The 24,679-nt window shown below is 35.2% G+C and overlaps 1 protein-coding gene and 1 long non-coding RNA gene across 2 annotated transcripts; both read right to left on the reverse strand.

The window, feature by feature from the left end:
• Nucleotides 1–73: 73 nt before the first annotated feature.
• LOC144448835 (uncharacterized) lies at nucleotides 74–2,475 on the reverse strand. The gene is made up of 4 exons (XR_013482137.1): nucleotides 2,343–2,475; nucleotides 1,182–1,291; nucleotides 415–576; nucleotides 74–197 (listed from the first exon to the last, which is right to left on the reverse strand). It is a non-coding gene; the product is annotated as an uncharacterized LOC144448835 (long non-coding RNA).
• An 837-nt stretch (nucleotides 2,476–3,312) lies between these two features.
• Nucleotides 3,313–23,744, reverse strand: LOC144449726 (low-density lipoprotein receptor-related protein 5-like). Its single transcript, XM_078140304.1, has 6 exons — nucleotides 23,431–23,744; nucleotides 7,215–7,422; nucleotides 6,103–6,215; nucleotides 5,137–5,390; nucleotides 4,301–4,568; nucleotides 3,313–3,626 (listed from the first exon to the last, which is right to left on the reverse strand). The coding sequence occupies exons 1-6, from the start codon at nucleotides 23,507–23,509 to the stop codon at nucleotides 3,313–3,315; spliced, it is 1,236 nt and encodes a 411-aa protein (XP_077996430.1). The 5' UTR covers nucleotides 23,510–23,744.
• Between the last annotated feature and the right edge of the window lie 935 nt (nucleotides 23,745–24,679).

Genomic DNA, 24,679 nt, shown 5'->3' on the forward strand with positions numbered 1-24,679 from the left:
AATGTCTGAATCGATGCTTCGTAAGTAACCAACGATATCACCGTGTTCTGCATCTTCAGCAATAACGTTAGAGGTCAAGTAGGTTGTGATTGGTGGTTCATTTTCAGTTTTACCAGGTGCACCAATACACTCAGCAGTCAAAATACTCCATTGACTGTTAGATAAACAGGTGATAGAGTTGGAGCCGACCAATGTACCTGCACAGGAAATAATAATTATGGGTTTTAAACTTTAAACCAAGTTTGGACAAAGAAACACACAGAAAAGTTCAAAACTGTACTTTAAGTTTACTACAGTTTACTACAGTTTACTACAGTTTGGCAAATACTATGAACACTTTGCTGGGGACACGCACATGTGAGTATTAATCAAAATATGGCATATTTGCCAGATGTAGACATAGCGCCAACTTACCATCATCACATGCTACATCACAAGTACTAAGATAGTTGAATCCACTGCCGCAGTCCAATGAGAACCCAGGAATGACAATGGGTTGACTACATGTGATTTCACTGCAAGATTTACTGTCTGAGTTTAACAGATATCCAGCGGTACATGTACATACGTAAGATCCTGAAATAAATTCAACAAACATTTCATACAACAATACTGGTATTAAAATTCAATCCACCTAGAGTTCAATCTGAGAAATGTACCTTCTGTGAAAAAAAAATGGAAATGGGGACAGTTTTACATTTTTTTTAAATTGATAAAGTTTATGAAAAAAGTTCAGAAAAGTTTCCGAATATAAAATGTGAAAGATTTTATCCATGAAAAGAGTTGTATTTTTGTAATGAGCCAAATAAAAACATTATTAAATACAACAGAAATCTCTTCTTTGAAGTTATTCACAGCCACATATTTAATGAGCATCACAGACTGGCTGCAAAACCACATTTAGGGACGATCGCACAATGTCACACAAACTCTATAAACGAACTTTGTTATGGGGGGAAGGGTCTGGCGTCACTGCAATTGCTGAACTTCATTTTCACACTTCTAACCAAATTTCGAAAACATTCACTTTTTGACTCGTTATTTCAAGCACTGCAAAACAAGTGACGTAGACACAGGTTGTCGTGGCGTAGAACGACCAGGGTATATTGTACATATTTTCTGTTCAAAGACAATAACTTGGCTTGAGAATGAATGGTAGAGAAGTGGTGGTGATATTTTACCTTGTACGTTGGTACAGACTTGGTCGCAATCGTTGTCAATATTACATTCATTTATATCAACACAGGTTGTACCATCACTTTGTAACAAAAACCCTGGATTGCAACCACATCTATAAGAACAAATTTTTTTTCTCAGAATTTACAAAACAATTGTATCATGGTTAAATTCCTACTTGAGCAATCAACGTGAAACAACATAGACCAAGTCTGTGTTCGTAAGTCAAAATATTGCAAAAAGCTAAAAAATGTGTAAAAAGGTTTGTTATTGTATGTACGTACAATAACAAAGATTTTACATATTTATCAATCTTTTGCAATGTATTGAGTTACAAACAAGGACTTGCATTGTTTCTTCACATTGACTTTTCATGTAGGGCGCCATCAACGTTCTGTATGTACATGTGTTTGAAAAAGACTGGAGATAATTATGACTATATTTATCTCTTGTTTCATAATCCTTAATAGTCGTTGAGCACAAAGAAACCCAGAACTTCAAACTAGTTTCCCTCTTAATATGCAAATTTTAGGTACACTAAAATTACAGTTTTCTGAAGAATAACAGAATTATTTCAACTCTTAAACAAATCACCAGACTTCAAAAAGATAGCTTCTAAAATCTATTCTAATCTTTGCAAAACACAAACAATTCAAAAATTTCAAAAAAGTTTATCTTTTTAAAGACAAAAATTTGTTCAAGTTTAACTTTTTTAGAGAGGAAAATCAGAGTCCATCCTAGTACTATTCCAAATGCTTTTAACTTTTCTTAGATAGTGGTTTGCAAATTACAAAATTTTGTTAAAAAGTATGAAATGTGAACAATTTTTTTCTTTTTTTATCTTGAATTCCTTGGAAAGGTCCACTGAGACACAAAACTACCATTAGTAAGTAAGAAATTCTATTCATAACTTTGTATTCAATTCACTTATTCCTGTCATATGAATATACACATCAAGCAGTAGTTTTTTAAAGGCGGTATTACAACTTGAAGTAGATAAAACCTATCTACATTCCCAGTCATTTTACAGGTTCCCCATGCAAATTATATTATAATGTATGGGAACTATGCCAGTTTTACCAAATTTACCCCTGTCTGTTACCAGAGTTCACACACCTGAGCAAAAAACACTATCAAGTCGATATAGAGGAACGAATATCGGATACCTGTAAGATCCTTGTATATTGATACACTTCTGTGAACATAGATTATCAACGCTTGTACACTCGTTTGCATCTTGACATTCTCCAGTAACTTGATTGAATTGATAGCCCGTCTCACAAAGACACTCGTAGTATCCGTCCATGTCAACGCACTCAGCTCCAGCTGGACAGAGATTATTGCCGTTCTCGCATTCGTTGATATTTGAACAACTTCTCTGGTTGCTTTCCAGGGTGTATCCGAAGGGACAGGAACAGTAGTAGGAAGACTCAGTGTTATGACAGCTAAACTGACAGTAGCCATTGTTGAGGTGACATTCATTAGTATCTGGTGGGAGAGTAAAACCATAATTTTAGTAAATTGCAGATAAGGCCCCAAAAAAATTGTGTGGTTCCGATTACGCTCAATTTTAGAATAGGTAGGGTAGGTAGATTTTTTATCTAAATTTTTATATATGTTTTTTTATTATATGTAAGAGACCACATGATATTGATTATTTTTGCAAAAGCCAACGAAAAAAGTAGTTTCAGAACAAAGAATATATTTCCAGAGTTTAGACCTTTGATATACAATTACTTTGAGCTAGTAAACGTTCCACCATACAGCAGAAAAAATGTACTTGCATCAAAAATAAACACAGAACTGAAACTTACCAACACAAGTTCTGCCATCTGATTGGAGTGAAAATCCACCGATACATGAACATGAAAAAGTCCCCACAAGATTGTCACATTGATGACTACAACCACCATTATTGCTACTGCATTCATTGATGTCTACAGAAAATTGAAAATCAAATATTTCGTCAAAAAAACATACATCTACATGAATTCTGAGATGCATTTGCCATGGAGTACAAAATACTACAAAATACTACAAAATAAATGAGAATGATGGTATAATGTACAGGGAAAAGTGATAGCAGCCATTGCTAAAGTGCGCCCTCTAATACAGATATCGATAATCCTTTGTTTTTCAAATAGCGCCACCACTGTAACTTACTCGAATAATTTTACTTTTGTTTTTACAATGTTTCCCTGTGATTAGCTCTGTTCTTATATAGTTTATTTGACAGCATGACTCAAATAAAAATATCACGATGTACAATCCATGATAAATGATTGCAAATAGATCAATGAAACATTCAAACTGGTTCTCACCCAGACAAGTGTGGTCATCATCTGCTAGCTGGTAGCCACTTCTGCACGCACAGATATAAGTACCATATTGATCAAAACAGATGTGGTCACATTCACCACGTCCATTATTAGCTTGACAGGAATCAATATCTACAGAGAACAAGTGACAAAATATAAGGACTCCTGAAATGGAGATTACATATGTACACTTTGCTACTACTTTTGGAGAATCACCAATAGATAGAATAGGCCATTCCAGACTGCAAACAGGAAATTGAGAATACAGTGCCCTCACTCATAATTGGTGGTATCATCACCTTATAGTACCGTTTCGTAAGAGCTTTGTCCCTTGGTATTCTGTAGAAGTGTAAATCAGGGATGTTTTTCGTATTGTTCAGACATTGAGGAAAGCAGCAGTGCTCAATTATTAACTGAGTAACCTATACCATGTATACCCCCAAGGTACACACAGACAGGAAGTAGAGCGCCACCATGGCAACTTTTGGAAAGGCCAATTATACTTTCTAGACTGTTAACTTTCAATGAAAATAAAAAGTTCAATAAAACTCACAAACTATATCTTTTCTTGTCTTATCAAATGTGATTTGTTCACTTGTTCTGTTAACTGAAATTCAACAATTTATCACATTTGTTGACAACTTATAAATGATCAAGAAAAACTAAAAATCAAATATTTGTTTCATCAACTTTGCACACTACTCTATCACATAAAAGTCAGACTATTTGACTTGCGAGCCTAAGTTTGACCCCTGACCTTTTATTTTCTTGGTGACCTTTGACCTTTGAATAAAACACCTACTCACCAGCACCTAGCTGTCTGTCTGGATGAACAACATGTATGGCGGTAGGGTAGGTAAAGTAGCCAGTGATCTGGACTCGATCTCTACCAGTTTTTTTGTTGATATTGATAATATGATGCTGATGTTGATCAGTCCAATAAAGTCGATCCTCGTATTGAGACACACCGTAAGGATGAAATGTAGAAGGCTCGTTTAATAAAACCGTTCTGTTCTGGCCATTCAGGTTACTTCTTTCAATCTTGTCAGTCTCAGCATCAACCCAATACAGCATCTATATATATATGTAGGTACAAGTGTATATAGTCATCAAACCACATTTGTAAAGAAAAAATTGATAAAGCACAGGAAAGAAAATATCAAAGACTCATCTTTGCAAATATATTGAATTTCATGGAGTTTACACAAGTCAATAATTAAATGTGTAAAAAAAAAATACAGGTGCATTGTACCTTAGTGTTACAAATAAACTTACTGCTTGGCTGGTTTTCTCTCCCTGCAATGTTCTTTACAACAACTATTTACTCACTACTCAGTGCAGAAAGTTGTGCTATTCTCAGTTAAAGGAAACACCACCCCCCACCCCTCACTCCCCCCACCCCCCCACCCCAACCCTCTCAGTTGTGAGTATTCACCTTTTATCTATTTTCATGAAAAATCAATTTTGAAAATATCTGTTTGGGAATTTTTATCATACATTACACTATGTCAAAGTTATTAATTCCTTGTAAAGTCTACTCGGATGCAAAAACTTGTCAGAAATACATTCATCCATTTTTGCGCTCATCTGGTTTGACTTTCATTCAGTCAACATTTCCATCGCATAAAGTACACATACTCACCCTCTCATAGTAATCAATGGTAATACCGTTGGGTTTGGACAACCTACTACCAGCACCATCAAAGAGAACAGTTCTCTCTGTTCCGTCACTCATTCTAGCCTTCTCTATGGTTGGATTGACTTGATTTACGTTGGTGAAATACATCCAATTACTATGTGGATCTACGGAAATACCACGTGGCGCGATATCACTTCCCAATATCAATACCACTCGGTTATTTCCATCCAGGTCAATTCTTTCAACTACACCTCTAGCTGTTAGGCAAGAAAAATACAAATGGAAACTTCTACTATTTGCCGGTACGAAAGTCACTCAAGTGTGCTACAAGCTTGCAACGCGCTGCTCCACGAAAGCTTGTTTGCTGCAAGCTTGTGACATGTATATGTACACTGTCAACAACTGTGCTACAAGTTGACTCCAATCAAGGCTGGAACTTGCAACAAGCTTGTGCAAGCACCCACAGTGCAAGCTTACAGTGAGCAACAACCTTGCAGCAAGCTTGCAAAGTGCAAGCTTGCAGGGGGCAAGCAAAACTGTTTGCTACCCTGATGATGTTCCGTGACCGAATATCTAGAAAGTTATCTGCGTAGTCTCGTTTATAAATAAGATCATCCATTTTTTGTTCACACTATTGGTAGTTTTCACGCACTTTAAGAAATAATATGAAATTGGAGTAAATAAATAACCAACAAGCATCATTCCTGAATCATCTGAAAAATCATTATGAACATATAACGCATGAGTGTTTTAGCATCATAGTCGTTGAGGGCGCTATCACTAGTTCTATCGGTTTATCAGAATGGGTAGGTCCTGTTGCTCTGAATAACCATAAAATTATCAAATACATTTATCATATATATGAGGACAGAAAAAAAAGAAGTCTGTGGTCCTCAAGAGTTTTACAGATTATCAACATATTTGCATAAAACAGTAGGTTTTTTTCTGAAGATGTTGCAAGTAACTTACCACTGTCTGTAAAAAACAGTCTCCTGTTTTTCCAATCGAGAGCTATCCCATCAGGTTGTACTAAATCGTCTACTAGAAAATCTTCAATTTCGTTACCATTATCAATTTTAGCCCTGTTACCAAAAGAAAATCCGGCAATATATTCATTACATACTATACATTCTAAATTAATTAAAACAAATTAAGAAGTGCTTATGAAAAGAAATATTCCTGAGCACTGATTTGATTTTTAGATAAAAAAAAAAATTTATGTTTTGTTATCATCTTATTTGCAAGACCATGATATATAATTTTGGATAGAAAGCTGCAAGGTGAGCAAAGAATAGACGCAGTTACAGATTCTAGAAAAGTTGAGGTCTGCACTATTTGGATGGAAGACAACAGTTTGTGTAACAAAAGGCAGGAAGTCAACAAACTTTGGGTCATTTTTTTACCAAGAAAGGCATCTCACTATGATTCAGCAGTAAAAATCACAAAAACATCGTCATTTTATAATATTCATCATGATTTTCTAGAGGAGAATCTCCTACCCTTTCACCACCGATTCCCGCTATTGCAAGATTGCGCAAGCATTAAAAACTTCAAAAACGATTGGAACAAACACCATAATGCACTGAAGAAAAAAACCTAAACAGTGTCTCCCATCCAAGTATAACAAAATAATCAATATCTGATGACAGAATTATAATAGTTCTATTTTTTATCTTGTCAGTAACATTTCAATTGTTATGTTTTGTTACACTTCATTAAAGTGGCTATATGGATGAGGATTGGGTATTTATTTTGGATTTTTAATTCCTAAAATAATTCTATCATGGCTTCCTACTTGAAAAATCAATGTAAAACAACATTGACCAAGTCTGTGTTTGTAACTCAATACATTGTAAAAAGGTAAAAAATGTGTAAAAAGTTTGTTATTGTATGTACAATAACAAACTTGTTACACATTTGTTAATCATACATACATACATACATACACACACACACACACACACACACATACATACATACATGCATACATACATACATACATACATACATACATACATACATACATACATATAGCAAGCAATACAAAAAGAGATGAATTCTTACAAGCTGTTTTGTCTTACCTTTGAATTTTGTGCAAAATATGATCACTCCAGTAAATGTAACCAGTTGCAATGTCATAATCTAAGGCGACAACATTCTGTAAACCTCCGACGATTTGATCATAGTTAGTGCCATCAAAGTTGAGTCTTCTAATGTCTATGCTATTGGCAAATATAATGTAAGGTTCTGGTTGTAGCGTCTGCTGTGACATCACAATGTTTACCAATACTGTAGAAAAATGTAATATTTTGAATTTTTAGTGAGGGTTTTCTTGTCGTTAAGAAGTGTGCATCTCAATATTAAAAGACTAAAGAAAATATATCCACAAGGGTAATTTGTCGCTCCTGTTTTCGCATTTTTGTTTTCCAGCAAAATAAGCGAAAATAAATCATTCGAAGTTTCCAGGTTTACAGTATTTCCACGAACAAACAATTCAGCTCGAACAACTTTGTTTTGTTTATTTTGTAAACAACTCGGTGATACAGAAACCCAACTGAGTATGTGTGTGTGTGTGTGTGTGTGTGTATGTGTGTTTGTATGTGTATATGTGTGTGTGCGTGTGTGTATGTGTGTGTGTGTGTGTGTGTGTGTGTGTGTGTGTGTGTGTGTGTGTGTGTGTGTGTGTGTGTGTGTGTGTGTGTGTGTGACCTTAAGCAAAAATGTAGATTGAATTAATGGCATTGAGTAAAGGCCATTTGTAACAACAATGGCAAACTTTAGGAATAAAGACTTTACAGAAAACATTGGGGCTTCCAAAAATAGTTTGACTCAGTTCTTCTATAGATCTTACAAAGGAAATGACATTGAACAACAATTGAAAGCATTAAAGTGATACCAATGACTGAAAGAATCAGTAGTGTTCGTTGACTTTCACCTATTGATTCTAACCTTGGTTGTGAAAGTGAACACCTTTGACGGGCAATTTCTGATACTACAGGAAAAATACTGGAACATTGTTTACAATATTGGAGGAGTTGAAATTTAAAAAAAAAACACAATTGTTAAATCACAAAGTTTAACATAATCTATTTGATCCACTTTATTCTGTTATAAGTCATTTTGACATTTTTGTCAACCACTACTATTGTTTCTGTTTTTGTTTTTTTTGTTGGTCTTGTTATGGTTGTTGTTGTTGCTGTTGTTGTTTTGGGGGGAGGTTTGCAAGCTGATACTGAAAATCAATTTGATCTTTAGTGACATTTTCCTACAGAATAAAACACATGTCTTGCAAATGTTCCCCCCCCCCCACCTTTCTTTCCCTCCAACCTTTCTTTCCCCCCCCCCCCTTTTTTTAAATATTTTTGAAGCATAGTTATTTCAAGGACAAAACAATTATCCTTGGTAGAGACTAAATTGAACATGCTATGTTGTTTAGTGATATAATTTCATCTAGTAGTAAAGTTTATTGAGATCTTAAAGTTTTAGTTCTCACATGTCTGAATATGGTACACTGTAACCCTAGAGATTTTCACCGTTAGAAAATTTTTCAATTTTTACAATTTTCAACCAGTTCTGAAAGACTACAGTTTTACACATTACTAAGCCCTGTGCATCGTTCATGTACAAGAATTCTAAGGCAATACTACTTTATCTTTTGTGTTTTTGTTTTCCAGCAAAATAAGTGAAAATAAGTCTTTACCAAAAGTGTCCTAATATAGAAGTACATCACAAACAAAAGGAGTAAAGATCAAATTTTGTCTGTGTGTGTTACTGTAATTTCATTAGTCTGGATGTCAATGTGGTCTCTAACTGTCTGAAAGAGCTGGGATCTGAAAGATTCAATGGGGGATCAGCACTAAGACTATAGCCCTGTCCATATCTGATCTGGATCCAATCTGAATTAAACTGATCCAGATCACTTTTGTTAATCCGCATCGAATCCACTTTCCATCTACACTAAAAAAATTGAAAGATGGATTCGATTCAAATTACATTAGTGTACCTGTCCACACACTGCCAGCTTTGATTTGAAGTACTTATTATTAAAACTAATTCACTTGAGTATGCACCTGTCCACACCAGGCCTAACTGATTGCGATCTGATTTGAATTACTTTGATCTGTATCAAAACCATCACCCAGAGTAGACTTTGATCCAGATCAGTTATTAATTCAAATTAGATACGAATTAGCTACAAGTACAAGTAAATCGAACTGAATCAGATTTTGTAGTATAGACAGGGTATAGACAGGCTATAGTGTTTCATATAAAGAGATCTTCTCAGTGATTTACTATAGACACGATGTGAGTGACAGCGATGTGAAGCACAGACAATAACAAATCGTTTAGTCTATTCATGCACTTGTCTTTCCTAAACCAAAACATCATCTAGAAATAACAATCTACAACAACAACAAAAATTAGACAAACTAAAGGAAAGATTTGATGATGTATTATAAACTACACTTATTTGGGGGTAAAACCAAAAAATCTACATTATGAAGAGTTTTTAAGCACAAATCAACAAGAATATAATACACGATACGTTTTACGTAATACTAAAGTATATTTATTGAGATTTACAAAATGGTGTCTCAAGTTAGACCATTGAATATTTAGCGATTTGGTATTGTTATGCATTATCTACATAAGAGTATTCTATAGCTACCATCAATAACAATCAATATTGATTGAATTTGAATTAAATTGAATGGACGTCCATTATATTCACTCTAATACCTCTCATCAAATAAATCCCAGTGGATCAGTCTGAGCCTTGCTTGATTTGAAACCAAACACTTGTACGATCCCGCTGAGAAATGAAAACTCAGACATTGTTGTGTACAAAAGCACATCCTCTATTCAGCTGATAGAGGTACAAAATGCTCATTATTAACCTCAGTGTTGTATGTCTTTTACAATTCAGTGTTTTTCTTCGTTTTTTGTCTTTCCACAATGTGCTTGTTTTGTGTAGATGACTCTTAACACTGTAAACGTTTTCTGTGGGCCTTCATGACTTTCCAATTTAAGCAGCCATTGTGGAGGTGGTTTTTAATTGTTATCCAATTGAAGCCCTAAAAGTTAGTAAAACAAAGTCCATACCCCTGCATGAAGTGTATAGGGGTCAAAATAAGGAACCAACTGTAACCATTACAATGTATATGATGGGTGGCAGATCTGATTGGTTTAAAAACCACACAGTAAATCTAGGATTTTTGTCTTGAATTTTGTAAACCCAGTAACTTTTGGGGTCTGACTATAGAATTGTGTATATACATAACTTTCTTGGCAAAGGTTTGGTAAAATGTATGATTCAAAACTTTCTGAAATTTGTAATCAGAAACACAGATTTGAAAATACAGCTATTAATCCATTTTGACAAATTTATACATGAATTGGTGATAGTAATAGTGGTGGTGGTGGTGGTGGTATGGTGGTGGTGGTGGTAGTAGTGATGGTGGTTTATGACAAAACAAATATTTGCAGTGTTTTACATTCAAATGATTAAATTAGGGTTATTTTCTACATATAACTAGTATGAGCATGCAACTTTGGGGACTTTTTTTTTCAAACACTGACAATTTTCTTTTTAAAAAAATTAACGTGTTTGTTATTTAACATACAAATTTAACATAATTATATACATAAATGTAGGATGAGGAAAAGTTATTATAACAGAAACTCAATCCTCCATACCTACATTACAAGCTTGGGTGTTGAAATATTCCGAGTTAAATTTCCAAGATGAAAAAAAAACAAGTCTCGACAAAAAATAGTGAAAAACTTTGAGTACTTGATGTTTGTTTTTTTCCCTTCTGAATTGCAAGACACAGTTGTACAATAGAAGGTGGGGTCCCCTGGCCTTATATCAATACATGTCTCCCTTGGTTGCGTTTAGAACTATCATTTAAATATTCAATGGATTGATAAAATCCTTTCGCTTTCTTTGCACAAATGTGAAAGTTTACACCATAATACCATGGTTGTTTACTAGGGGTTTGATTTCATCACACAGTATTGAGCAAACAAACTAACTCTGGTATACATACAAAAGAATTTTTACGTCAAAACAGACGTTACCTAGACAACCAGAAAAGTACCCTGGATAGAGGTTATAAATATTCAAATGAGGAGTCTGATGATGTCATTGCATTGATGATGACTCATATGGTAGACTTGCAGACTTTGGCAACTTTTTTTAAGAACTACAACAGATGTCTCAGCTGAGTTCAGTTGTGTATTTACAGTCCATGATTGTACAATGTAAGTTAGGAGGGATCCACCCAAAAGATTAATTGTAGCACTTTAGAACACTCTGACCTGACTTTAGGAATATTCACAATGAGGCATGTGGACAGACAGTATATAGTGAGAAAAAGAGCTACAAGAATGTGTACATATATTTTTTTTAATGTCACTAACCAATAAACAAGAAAGTCGTACAAGAAATCTGTTACTTTCCTAGAGAGATAACTTTATTGTTTTTTTTCTCAGTACACAGGAAATATAATATATTCTGTCAATATTTTCATACCAATAACTTTTCAGGTAGACATGTAACATGAATTTCTTTAAGTGTTCATAAACGTAGTCCCCCAAGAAGTCCAGTGAGGACACATATACCCTTGTAGGTTCAGTATTAGAGTGTAGCTGGAAACTGGAGTGCCCACAGGTAAAACTTGCATATTAAATTGTGTTGTCGAGTCAAACTGAACGACACAGAATCATAACGTACTTATACAATTATGCAAGTTTAATCAATCCTCGACCATGGCTTGAACCCTAACTATCAGGACAGTGGTTTGACTTGAGCAGTGTCGTTGCTAGGGTTGGGGAACCCCGGTAACAGAATTGGGGAATGTGGTAAAACTGGCATTTAAGTTTCCATAACATTGTAATTTTGGTGAGGAACCCGGGTAAAAATGATAGTGGAACTAAGGTAGATTTTACCTGCTTAACACTGTAGAGGACACATACTTCATTCACATCTTTTTCCTAATTTTTTGTGAATTAATTAGAAGAAAGCATTCCAATCAATCTGCCGTTTACATTTACATAAAGTAGCAATCTTTGATAAATTAGTGACGGTACCAAAATTGAAATAAAATCAAGGAACAATAATCAATATTCATAAGTGTGAATTCACAACTTTTGAATAATTAAAATCATACATTCTGGCAATGTATTTTGTCTCTCTTCATTTATTTCCACTTTTTACACAAATAATGCTTGCAATAAATTATTCTAACTTGAGTGACAAACTTTCTGACAGAATTTTTCTGCTGGTGTTGATACAACAACAAGACCTCCAGACATTTTTTTATTCTCCATACTGTAATTTATCCTGGACACGACTTTTTCAAAGTTGAACAGCGGACAGTGGGCAAGAAACAGCAATGCATCATGGGACCAGGAAATACAGACCCTGTGAAGTTCTCACATGTTATTGTTTTCATGATTTGCTTTGTGTTTTTTTTTTTTTACTCAGATTTTCTAATTTTCTGGTTCAGGTCTTTTCATTGAATGTAGATGACTCCTTGTGACCTCACGTCAAGATATATGAACAACAAACAACGGTAAAACCTCAAGCAGACATGCAGAGAATAGTGGGCGATGTTTGTCCCAGATCAACAGACATGTCGAATGGAAGACGTTTATACTCTCATCTTTGCTAAAAAAAAAAATTACTACAGACAATTTGATGAATCGACTGTTGATCAACCAAACTAGGTGTTTTGAGGAAAATATATCCATGTTAAAAAAATTTTATTATCTTTCAAAAATATATCATTTTGACATCTCAATAAACCATTAGCGGAGATAAATCTGAGAAAGATAAATTGATAATTGGACGTTAATACGACAGTTTAGCTGATATTCACTTGACGTTATAACCAAGAAGTGATCTCTTCTGCAAGAACGTAAAATCAGACGTGTCAGTCACAAGATTTGTGACAATTGGCCATCAGAAATTACTAATCATTAAGTTCTAGGTTTGAGAAGGAGAGATAATTAACATAGGAAGTTGAAAACAGATGTGACTGAATGGATGGAGCTGAGTTTGCGGAGAATCCAGACCATCAACCTCCTCTGGTAGTAACGCAAAAACTAGATCATAAACACAGAAATGTGGGAATCTTTGTTAACTCTTTTCGATTACAAGAGCGAACAATAATTTATTCTTTGAAATATTTTTTTTTAAAATGAAACATTTTTTTTTCTAACAATTCACTTTTTAATAAGGAAATAAAATCTAAAGAAAAAACTTTATATTTTGCTATTAATTGTATAATGTGAGGCTTTTGACAAAAAATACTCTCTTGCACATGTCATGCATAATTTGAATACCTTAATCTGTCTGTATGACAACCCTCTTTTGAAAATTAAATAATACCGCACTACAGCCACAGTATAGTGAGACATAAAAAAAACTGTGCAGCAAGAAATGTGCAGGGACTGTGCTGCTACAGCCGTATTTTAGTTCTGAGCAGTACAAAACCTGTGTGGGTACAGTGTATAGCAGCCCGGCTGTGCAGAACTGTGTGAAGCTGTGCAGAGCTGCATGTGCAGCAAACTGTGTGAAACTGTGCAGAGCTGTGCAAACCTGTGTAGAACTGTGTGGGTACTGTGCAGCAGAGCCTGAGCGGAACTGTACAGAACTGTGCAGAACCTACAAGGGAAACGTTTGAAACTTATACAGACACGTACAGGCTTGATGTGGAACATATACACACAAGACTTTGATACGAATATAAATGAAGCAAGATCTGAGACCAGTGTGACTAGTAAACGGAGGACGTACTTTCTCATAAAGTGTTGTTTTTTGTTTTGTTGATAAAAAAGAACCTACTGTAAGTCACACCTCACCAGTCCATGTAATAAGGACATTGGATCAGATTTAGTGGATTGATTGATGGTGATGTCATACACTGAAATGACATGTTTACTGACAAGACAATACAAGTAGCACTTAGCAATACTTTGTAACAGTCTGTACCAAGTTTCTGTTTATCTAAAGTATACAACATCACCTAGTCAAGGTCCCTAGCTAGAAAAAAAAATCAGTCTAGTTCTAACTAACACGACAGCTGCACTCACATCCAACAAAAAGACTACTAACAACAAAACAGATATTGATCTGCAATACTGTAAAAATTTCTATCTTTACTTTCAGGGTGATAACTCTTACCTGATTTTGTGGTGACACGTACCACACAAGTTTTATCATGGACAAACATTGGATGACTACATATATGGTGAGTGTTTGCCATTTCCCAAACTTTGTTGACTTACCTGAAAGAATATTGTGCGATATACTTTTGACTTGAAATTCAATTTTGCCCTTTTTTTTCATCTTGCATCAATTAATTCTAAAACAAAATCCTTTCGCTTTTCTATGAATCACAATTTGAATCAGTAAAGACGTAATACAAGTGCAGTTTTCAGTAAAAATTGATTTGCAGGAAAATTTCAGCTTGCATAGGTACCAAAAAAGAGAGTCTATTTAGCAGATATTCTATGCAGTTTTGATCATGTGATATGAAACTTTTACTTTGATTGGCTGGTGTAGTATTTTTCACTAGTGTAAGGTACGCCATGACAGGCTGCCCTTACACATCTGTCAACACCTCCCACTGGCAAAGTTGGAGCGACACGACATATCTGACAGTCTATATGTATCACCGACAACAAATCGTATTGGTTCAAAAATGCAAAAACAAGTCATGGGGGGGAGAATGTTAAATGAATAGAATAGCTTTCAGAAACATTCGGTTTTTGTTTCTATTGTGTAAGTTTTTCTAATTTATCTATTACCATTGGATAGATGCAGTCCTGGGCAGATATCACTACCTCCTGGTAATCACCCTACAGCGAGCTAATTAACAAATCGCGGCCAAGCAAAGGAGATCTCAATTTGATTCCTGGCATCGCCTGATTCAACAGGTGGTTTTTGTGTGCAGTAAAACATTGGATACATTCCTTATAATATACAGTATGAAATGACCAGTGTAGTCAAATATGTGTTCCAAGCTACATTTAATAATGCGTTACTGAATCTTTATACATATAAAAAAAAATTCCTTGGAAAAGAATCATAATTACTGGGAATACTGTCCTGATTTAACTCCCTTTCCTTGTCCCTCTAAAAATACACAAATATTTATTTTAATCCTAGAAACCAATATCCTGCAAAGACAGGCTTTCAAAGTAATATGAAAGAACTTCCTGATCATGTGATTCGATCTTTGGCTTCTGATTGGCTGGATTTGATATTTGATACTGATTCAACAGGTGGTTGTGGTTGCAGAATGCAAGCAGACAAATATCGTCATGGCAAATTAAATTTTTCCGGAACAAAATATTTGGAAACGGAAAGTGTATGAACAAATTTGCAGCGAATCAATTTTAGGATTAAAAATTCTAACTACAGTATTAATATTAGGAATCATTTCAATATGATTTTATATCTAATATTTCATAATTTTTGGATAATTCTTCCATTTTTGATTAAAAGTTAACAAAGATGATAAATCAGTCCCAACCGTGGATTTTGATCAAATTCTGTCTTTTTCAACATAATACCTTCAATGTACCTCCTAAGGCCACAGTAAAAGTGTTAATATGGAGATGTTAATGTATCTATTGTGATGTAAATCAGTTCAAACAATGTAAGCTAAGTCACCGGAACTTGAGATTTTCATTAGACTTAATACAGTGAGTGAGTATAACAAACATTCAACATCAAAAAATATTTGGCTGAATTACTTTTGGGTTAATTTCAACCACTCTAAATTTTTACAGTATGTGAAATTGAAAAAATAAAATGCATTCAGAGTGAAAATTCAACAAGTTTGTAAGTTTTTCATTCGGGTGAAATTTCGATAAAAACCTTGATTAAACTATTCTGTTATCACTTTATTGTCACATTATGCCTTCAATGACACATCGTCGCAAACCATGGCCTGTTTTACGAGGAGCCACCCCACTTTTATTTCGAAGTGTAGCAGAAGAAATAACAGCTCTGGTTTGCAAGAATGTCAATGACATTAAGAAATCAACTTCTGGCATTGTTAGCGCTGTGAGTTTAAGTAAGCCATATTATGTTTTTTTTGGATGTTTTAGCACACTTTTTAATAAATTACATCATCGCATCATTTATGTAATTACTCCTGAATGTCACACTTGAGTTCTGCCAAAATTGCAAATGATGGTTAAAGCCCCCCAAAAAAAGACTTGTTTCTGGTCAGCGTGTGCATAACTTAAATAAAGAACAAACACTACCATAAATAGTAGATTGAGTGACAGATTTGTTGAGAATAAATTTTTTTTAAATCGCATCGTCGCACCATTTTAGACAACCTGTGACCAGAAACAAATCCTCCCTTTTTTTGGCCTAATTGTGCTTTAGTAATTAGAATTCTACAAGTGCGTTTCAATTTACAGCAAACACTGAACCCAACAAAACGTATAAACTCAGCATATACCATTAACATCTGTTGTACAGCTCTCTACACCCTTAATCCCCTAGCCTGTCAATAATGACCTTTAACCCTCAGAGTATCATATCCCCTACCCATCAAAAACTGACCTGTTGCTATTATAAGCACAAATAATGAAATGCAAAAATGATAAAAAAAGAACTTGTACACGAAACATTACCACCATTACGATCAACATATATTATTAATAACTCATGTGTTTTGGACAACAGCTGATATTAACGAGTTGGTTTTTTTTTCTTATTTTATCGACATTTACAAACGATGCCAAACAGTGACGTATCATACGTGTTCCATGTAATGTTACGCCTGTTTTATCCGTTAAATAAATACAAGTTTATTAATGTAGCTGGTCTTCTTTTTATGCAAGTTGTATAATTTTACAATATTAGTATTTCCCAGAACTTGAAAAATCAGACAGTTATTTCTATCTTTTTGTAGTTTTTTGTCGATGAATTTTATTGTCACATAAAATTGACCAAAAAAATGCAGCAAATTTCGATTAAAACTAAATTGCGGCAAATTTTTACTGTGTCACAGTGTGTATAAAGTAGCGTTATGTGACTTTGAATGGTTACTGCCAGACATTCTTCAACTGGAAATATATTTCTAATTTTGCACGCCACATGATAAGAGCATCCATACTTAATTCTATGATTTTCACTTTAAAAATAATGGGTCAGTTAACTGGTTAAAAATAAAATAAAAGTGAAAAAAAAAATTAAGTGTACTGTCATTTCATAATCATACTTTAACAATCTGAATGAATTAGAAATGACAATGAAATTTTAAACAAATTATTTTTAATTAAGCAGTAATTTTTGATAATTTTTTAATAATTTGTAATACTAATTTTTAATGATAATAATTTTTTGATAATTTTTGTTCAGGTACCATTTGTTGGGATCGTTATCATACTATCAGTGACGTGGATTTTTTAATCCTGCCAGAAAGGTCATCAACTTTTTTTTATTATTTCATGGATTGAAGAAATTTAGGGTCGGTCAAGTCATGGGAAACACAGAATTAAGTACAACTGCCCTAACTAGAAAGATTTTGTGAGATGTAAGTGTAAACTGCTAGCCCAGAGACTTCTGCTGGCTCAACTCTCCCAATTAAGTTAAATTACAAGTCGTAGACCACAGCCCTCTTTACGACACCGTCCAAAACGTATCTTCATATTTCGTTGCTCCAGTACAAATATGTGCACTGCCTTCCGAGAATGTTACAAATTGTCTCGAGATAGTCAGACCACAACAAAGCTCTGGGCAAGTAGCTGTTCTAAAGATTTAGAATAGTTTTTTTTTTCTGCGTGTTGAGTATAAGTCTATGACAATGACAACGTTGACCTGTAAAAGTAGATCCTGCAGACACCTTTGTACAAAAAAATACAACACGACAATGACATTTTAGAAAGCCGTGTCAAAATAAGGTCATTGGCAGTTCACAACACTTTTTAGTAACGTGAACAAACAAACTTCTTTCTTGCACAAATACAATATTTTCTATTCAGACTTCTGAACAGTTCATAAAACACAAAGACTTCACCTATTTTCAGTACAACTTTGACAAAAACTTTTCAAGGCCACAACAATTTGTGTATTAACAACAAGTAGCACCTACTGAAGCTAATGAACGTACAACAATACACTCTATTTCCTGTTTTGGCACCAACATTTGTAAATATTTGTTGGTCAAGGGTAAACAACCACAGGTGAAAGGTCAACCAAACAATAACTCAAAGGAGTTCTATATAAACACTTGGATTACACTTCATAGTGTTAGCAACACTAGCTTTCATCATTATTTGCTTTGTATATTGTTCAATTTCTAAATTCACTTCATATAATAAGACGCTGGCATATGTTTTGTTGTTACTGTCCAAATTTGTTGGACGTATAATTTTGATCAATAAGATACACAAGACTGAACAGTTCTCAACTTGGTTCATCACTTCTGATTAATTTGCATAATTGTAACTAATTAGCATACAATGTGCTTGTCTAAGTTTGCCAAGTAAACCAAAGCTGCACATGTCCCAAGTCTAGAACTATATGTTAAGACTTGTCTACGATCTCTCTCTCCACCGTATAGTCAAATGGATTCTCTAGCAGAACATTCTGTTCTTACCACCGACAGTGGTAGTTTACTGTTATTGGAGCACTGATATAAACATGATGACGTTATCGCATTCACACCTGACATACTTCCAGACTGGGGGTTGAGTTTGTGGTAAACTGAACAAAGTAGCCAATATTAGATTACAGCTGCCTGTCAGTGTGTGATAGATTACTACTAACATGCACTGTTCCCCCTTTCCCCACTGCAGAAGATTTAACTAGATTTTTGGCAGCGTTTGTCCATTTGACTATATGTGGGGGGAGAGAGAGAGAGAGAGAGAGAGAGAGAGAGAGAGAGAGAGAGACAGAGAGAGAGAGAGAGAGACAGAGAGAGAGAGAGAGAGACAGACAGACAGACAGACAGACAGACAGACAGACAGACAGACAGACAGACAGACAGACAGACAGACAGACAGACAGACAGACAGACAGACAGATAGACAGAGACAATGAGACAGAGACAGAGAGAGGGGGAGAGAGAGACACAGAGAGAGAAACAGAGAGACAGACAGAGAGAGGGGAGAGGGGAAAGGGAGAGAAAGAGACAGAGAATTAATCATAGACTCATCAACACAATAAAGTGTGTTCAACTCTTTTAATACAATTTGTTGTGAAGTCACTAAACACTGCCAGGTTACAGGAGTATAGAAACACAACATGCTACTTCCACCAACAAATGTAATAAAATTGTCAACTTAACCAAAGACCTGTTTTACATGGAGGAAATGAAAGACATTTGTATGCATCTATTATTCATGCTGTCGTCAGATGTATTTGTACCTCTCTACGAGGTCACCCTTTTATCTTAGTATTATTTATCAATGCCTGCAACCTATTGTCCTGGAAACAAAAGCTGAGAAACTCTACAGGCATACGTCTATCAACATCAATACCAAATTGAATCCTCACCTGACAACTTTCTTGCCAGCTGGGTTGAATTTAAAACCTATAATCCCGAACAGAAATCTATTATCCTTGTCATTGTTAAATCTATCTAAAAGTATTACAGTGTTTGCACTTTGTATTGAAAATCTCTCAACATGCCACAGGATACTATCGTTAGCTTAAAGCTCCACTCGCTGCAACCAGAACGTTCAAGTTTTGAACAATTTGTTAGATATATGACTTACTCGTAGTTGACAGTAATGAATCAACTGTGGGTAATTGTATTTGTGTAGGACTCTAGGAGTACACATAGTATGGTGCAATATTATCCAATCAACCCCTGAATCCCAGTTTTGACTCATTTCCATACTACTGTCAGTTAATAGCCTCTGTAATTACAATCTATATGCTACTAAGACTTGCTGTTGTTTTGAATGGCAACAATTTTATTAGTCTTGCTGCTAGACGTTCAGGCTTTCTTCCGATGCTATAACTATAAGCGAACGAAGTTCGCATGTGAGGGCTTGCCCGAACAGTCTAGCGAATGTCATTTTCAGACCGGACATTCCATTGAGATTACGATAAGCGGTGGGTTGGGCCATATATGCATATATATACTTTAATATATTCAATCTCTGCATGCAGGTGTTGACAAACACATTTATGTCATTACTATGTCTTATCAGTTTATGGTAATTGTGTTTGATGAGTGTGTAGACGTTGTCATTTACACATTTTAGTTAATGCATTGGTGGTTATTTTTACAAGCCCCTCCTTAAGATGAATATGCATGAAAATTTAGCTATTGTCTTCTGTTTGTGTTTGTCGCTAATACGGTTCTCTGATTGGCAGTTATTTATATCCTGATGACATTCGCTAGACCTCGGATGTTCCATCCTCGATAGCGTTGTTTGGCTGTGTGTCGTATTTTATCGGAAGAACATCCGAGGGCTAGCTGATAGACTACAATTTTATGTCCTAACCTGAACTCTGTCAGGTGTCACCAACGACCTGTCATTAGATCATCAGTTGGCCTGAAGAAGCCTCCAGGATAGGACTTGGAAACTGTTACCATGCAAAACAACAAGTCCAGTATGATAGATTGTAAATTACTTCATTATTATCATTCTTTGAAAGTTTTATCACAAAATCAAAACTTATCTCGCATAATCATCAAAATGATAAAGATTAGAAAAATATGTCAAACTAGTTAATCACAGCAAAGAGCATTGGTAGCCAACTGTTATCTCTCTTGTGATCTCACTATCTATTGTATTTACTCTTATCTCAGACTACTAACAAGACTACTACAGTTAGTGGACTGAGCTGTTATACAGTATAGCTATGAAGTCTGTATAATTTACATGTAACTGTCATATACTGTCTGTTTACATACTCAGAGAGGTCTGTGCATGCATTATCTAAGGCTGTCTATTGTCTATGCTCTATTTACACCTATATGTATACAAGGGCATTCACACCAATTCTCATTCTATTCATATGTAAATTTTAGACACTTGTTATTCCTTTCACCTCAAATATACATGTGAGCCTAAACATACATATAACTGTAGCCATGATGATTGTCCAGTGCAGGCACCTACCTGAAAACATTTCATTTTCCAGCATGCATTTTATGTATCTGCTGTGTAACCTCTGCACCATATACAGTTATCAGTACAAGTGTGTGATATGTTCCCCCTACCCCCCTACCCCCTCCCCTTCCCTTCCCCTCTACCCATAACAGGAAATGATTATCTAACATCAAGGTTTCTGTGACGATAAAAGCTCCTGACAATGATGTGTGTGAGATTGTGTTTTGTGAAAATGTATATTATCTGAACTAATATAAGAGAGAGATTTTTGAGACCTTTTTGAAATGTTTACACACATGTGGTTCCAATACTTAATATATTCTTAGACAACAATAATCTTATCTTGTACATAATACTATACTTTCATTCATTCTATTGTTCTTTTCATTTTCTACAACAATACAAAAAGAGAATCTCTGCTCTAATTAGTATCTCACCAGCTGCACTCATATGGAACAATACTTATGAATACGCAAATTACATACAATACTTATGAATATGCAAATATGCAAATTACATCAAATGAGAGGGGGTTCCTCTGACTTGAACAAAAGGCTGGTGATGTGATACAAAGACATGTGTTGTTGTTTTTTTGTGAAGTAGTTACTTAAATTTATCTGTTTTATTGGCTTGAACTGAAAAATCAATCGCAGAGAGACTGAAAAAAATCAATCAAAATTGATGAGACTCAGAGAGTCAATTAGATGAATATGCAAATATTCAATGGATGACACACTTTGTACATTGCTAAACAACACACAACAAACAAAGCATTTTGAAATGTGGTTGTATTAAATTTGGTAGTGGATGAAATGAACAAACACTAGTTGGAAAGATATCTTGAATCGTAGAAGGACTTGTGGTGAATGAAGTCACCTATAGTCCTTAGAAGGGTGACTAGATAGAAACCACCAATTGTACATACACCAACAATCACATGGCCATTAACATCTACAATACACACATGGTCTGGTATTGTTCCTAGGTTGATGGCTGTTTTACGCAATAGACGGTACAACATTTGTTCAATGATCTCATGGACATTGAATATTGAGATACAACGTGTTGACGTTAAAGCATATAGATATATACTCTGTTTGCAGTGATCACAGAAATCCACACTCCATAAATATGGTCATTCAGCCATTACTGTGAAACTAACAAAGACTGACCTTCACTTATTCCTATGTATTTCACTTTTAAACTATATTTACTTTTACAATGTCTATTTCCTTTTTTTTCATCCACAGGTGTTTTTTTAAAGATTGGATTCCCGGTCGTACTTAAAAATGAACATATAGGTTTATTGCCTTTATAAACTAAACCCTTAACATCACAAACTCCCTGCCACCATCCACATAAATATTTATCTTTTAAATTTTTTGCCCCATGGAACAATAAAGGCACAGTAAACAAAATGGTATAACTTTACGTTGACAGCATTTTCACTGATTCTTTATGTGTCTATAAACAGTATGAGTAATTGTCTTTGATCTATGGACTGGGTCTATGGAGTATGTCCAATGGTTCCCATTTGGTTTATGGCTTGTTTTTAAGCACAGAAACTGGGACTTTATTGCTAATTCTGCCAAGCGCAAATCCTTAATTTCACCACATCCCAAACGTTTAAACTTAAAAGAATTTGCTGAGAGCAAAAATCAATTCATCCTTTCGTACATCATTTATTTAGTAAAAAAAGTACTAAAAATGTGCGGAATACAAAAGGGTTATTTTCATCGCTATCTATTGTTTGTTGTGTCACAAGGTTTTCTTTTGTTCTAACAAGGTATTCCAGTGCATCTTCAATGTCAATCTTTAACGTTGCTGGCCTTGTACCGAACAGAAGTAAACGTGCGGTGTGCGACTTATGTGGTCCGGCGAACTTTTCCCGGTACGGTGCAATCTCCCGCATCCCACATGTGACCGTTTCTATATACCAAAGGGTCATTTACAAGTAACGATTGGGGTCGGCGAACGCTCAAATAATAGTTGTTTTGAAAGTTCTTTTGTTCCGACAATAGAATTGCGCACCACGAAAATAAAGCCCCAACGGTGCTGCGTGAAATCGACACAGCTGATGATGAGAAAAAACATGTTATCGCACTAGTGGTCACGAGGGAAATGAAATGAGCACATAACTCGCTTTGATCACTGTGGGAGAAGGGAAATAAACATGCGGTACAATATGTCGCTTACCTGTGGTGATGAAACATGTTATTAAGAATTGCATTCTGGCTGTCGTCATGCCTATATGCAGCGTCAGACGTCCATTCATCCAGCAATCAAAACAAAGTTCTCGCCACCAAATTATAGCGTCGGTGGTTTGGTTAACGGTGTTGATATTTCCCGCGGAATTTGTTACGCGTATATTTTGAGAATAATTTTCTTTAACCTCACTCGACTTCCTAATCTGGGAAAGCGACAATTTGTTGTTTTCCGCAATACACCACTGGTCGTAAAGTCAGTGTTGTAGCTGTAAACAAACGAGTGCCAGTCTGTGTCTTCGCGATCCGTCCGTCTTCTGTTGTGGTTTTATGTACCGAGTGAAAGCAGTCTGCTCGATCGGATTGGGTCGTCTCCATTCATTGTTCACAACAGTACGGAGGGACAAGTTTATATTGGAGAAGTTTTACTTTGTAGAACTTTCTCCATTGACTAGGTTGATACGTAAAAGGTATCACACTTATTATTTATTAAAATATGCATGAGAAAAGGGGAATTATTGTTTTCGTATTTTTCAATTAAAGTTTTGGTCTCAACAGGAGCTGAACTACCCGCATCATTAATGAACTCGACCAGAAAGTAGAAGTGCGTGTTTGGTCACTCGGCTCAAGTCACTCAAGGCAAGGCATTTCAATTCAAAGCACGTACAAAAGAGAGGGCTGACAATCGAGGCTAGCCACGAGCTGCTGAAAACTTTTAGAAGCCATGGCCATGACGGTTTCAGTGTATAATAGTTTATCTAATTGTGCATTTTGTTGACGAGTGCACTTCAAGAGATTTGCAGGGTCATGAGCTTTATGGATTTAAAAAGTGTACTTGGTCATATACTCATATCCTGTTTTTTTGTGTAATTTTGATGACATCGACTTCTCGGCGATCACTGATGTGATATATTTATCTGCTTTTAACTATTCAACATCGATAAAACAAACCCAAACCTGTCTACATAGTATGTTCTTGACATCCATCGAAAATATTCGTAGAAAAACATTGTGATGTTAGGCTATTAGCTATTGTGCCTGGTGTAGTCTAGTCTATCAGCTAGCCCTCGGATGTTCTTCCGATAAAATACGACACACAGCCGAACAACGCTATCGAGGATGGAACTCCGAGGTCTAGCGAATGTCATCAGGATATAAATAACTGCCAATCCGAGAACCGTATTGGCGACAAGCACAAACAGAGGACAATAGCTAAATTTTCATGCATATTCATCTTAAGG

The sequence above is a fragment of the Glandiceps talaboti genome, chromosome 18, assembly GCF_964340395.1.
Source record: "Glandiceps talaboti chromosome 18, keGlaTala1.1, whole genome shotgun sequence".
Taxonomy (NCBI): Eukaryota; Metazoa; Hemichordata; class Enteropneusta; family Spengelidae; genus Glandiceps; species Glandiceps talaboti.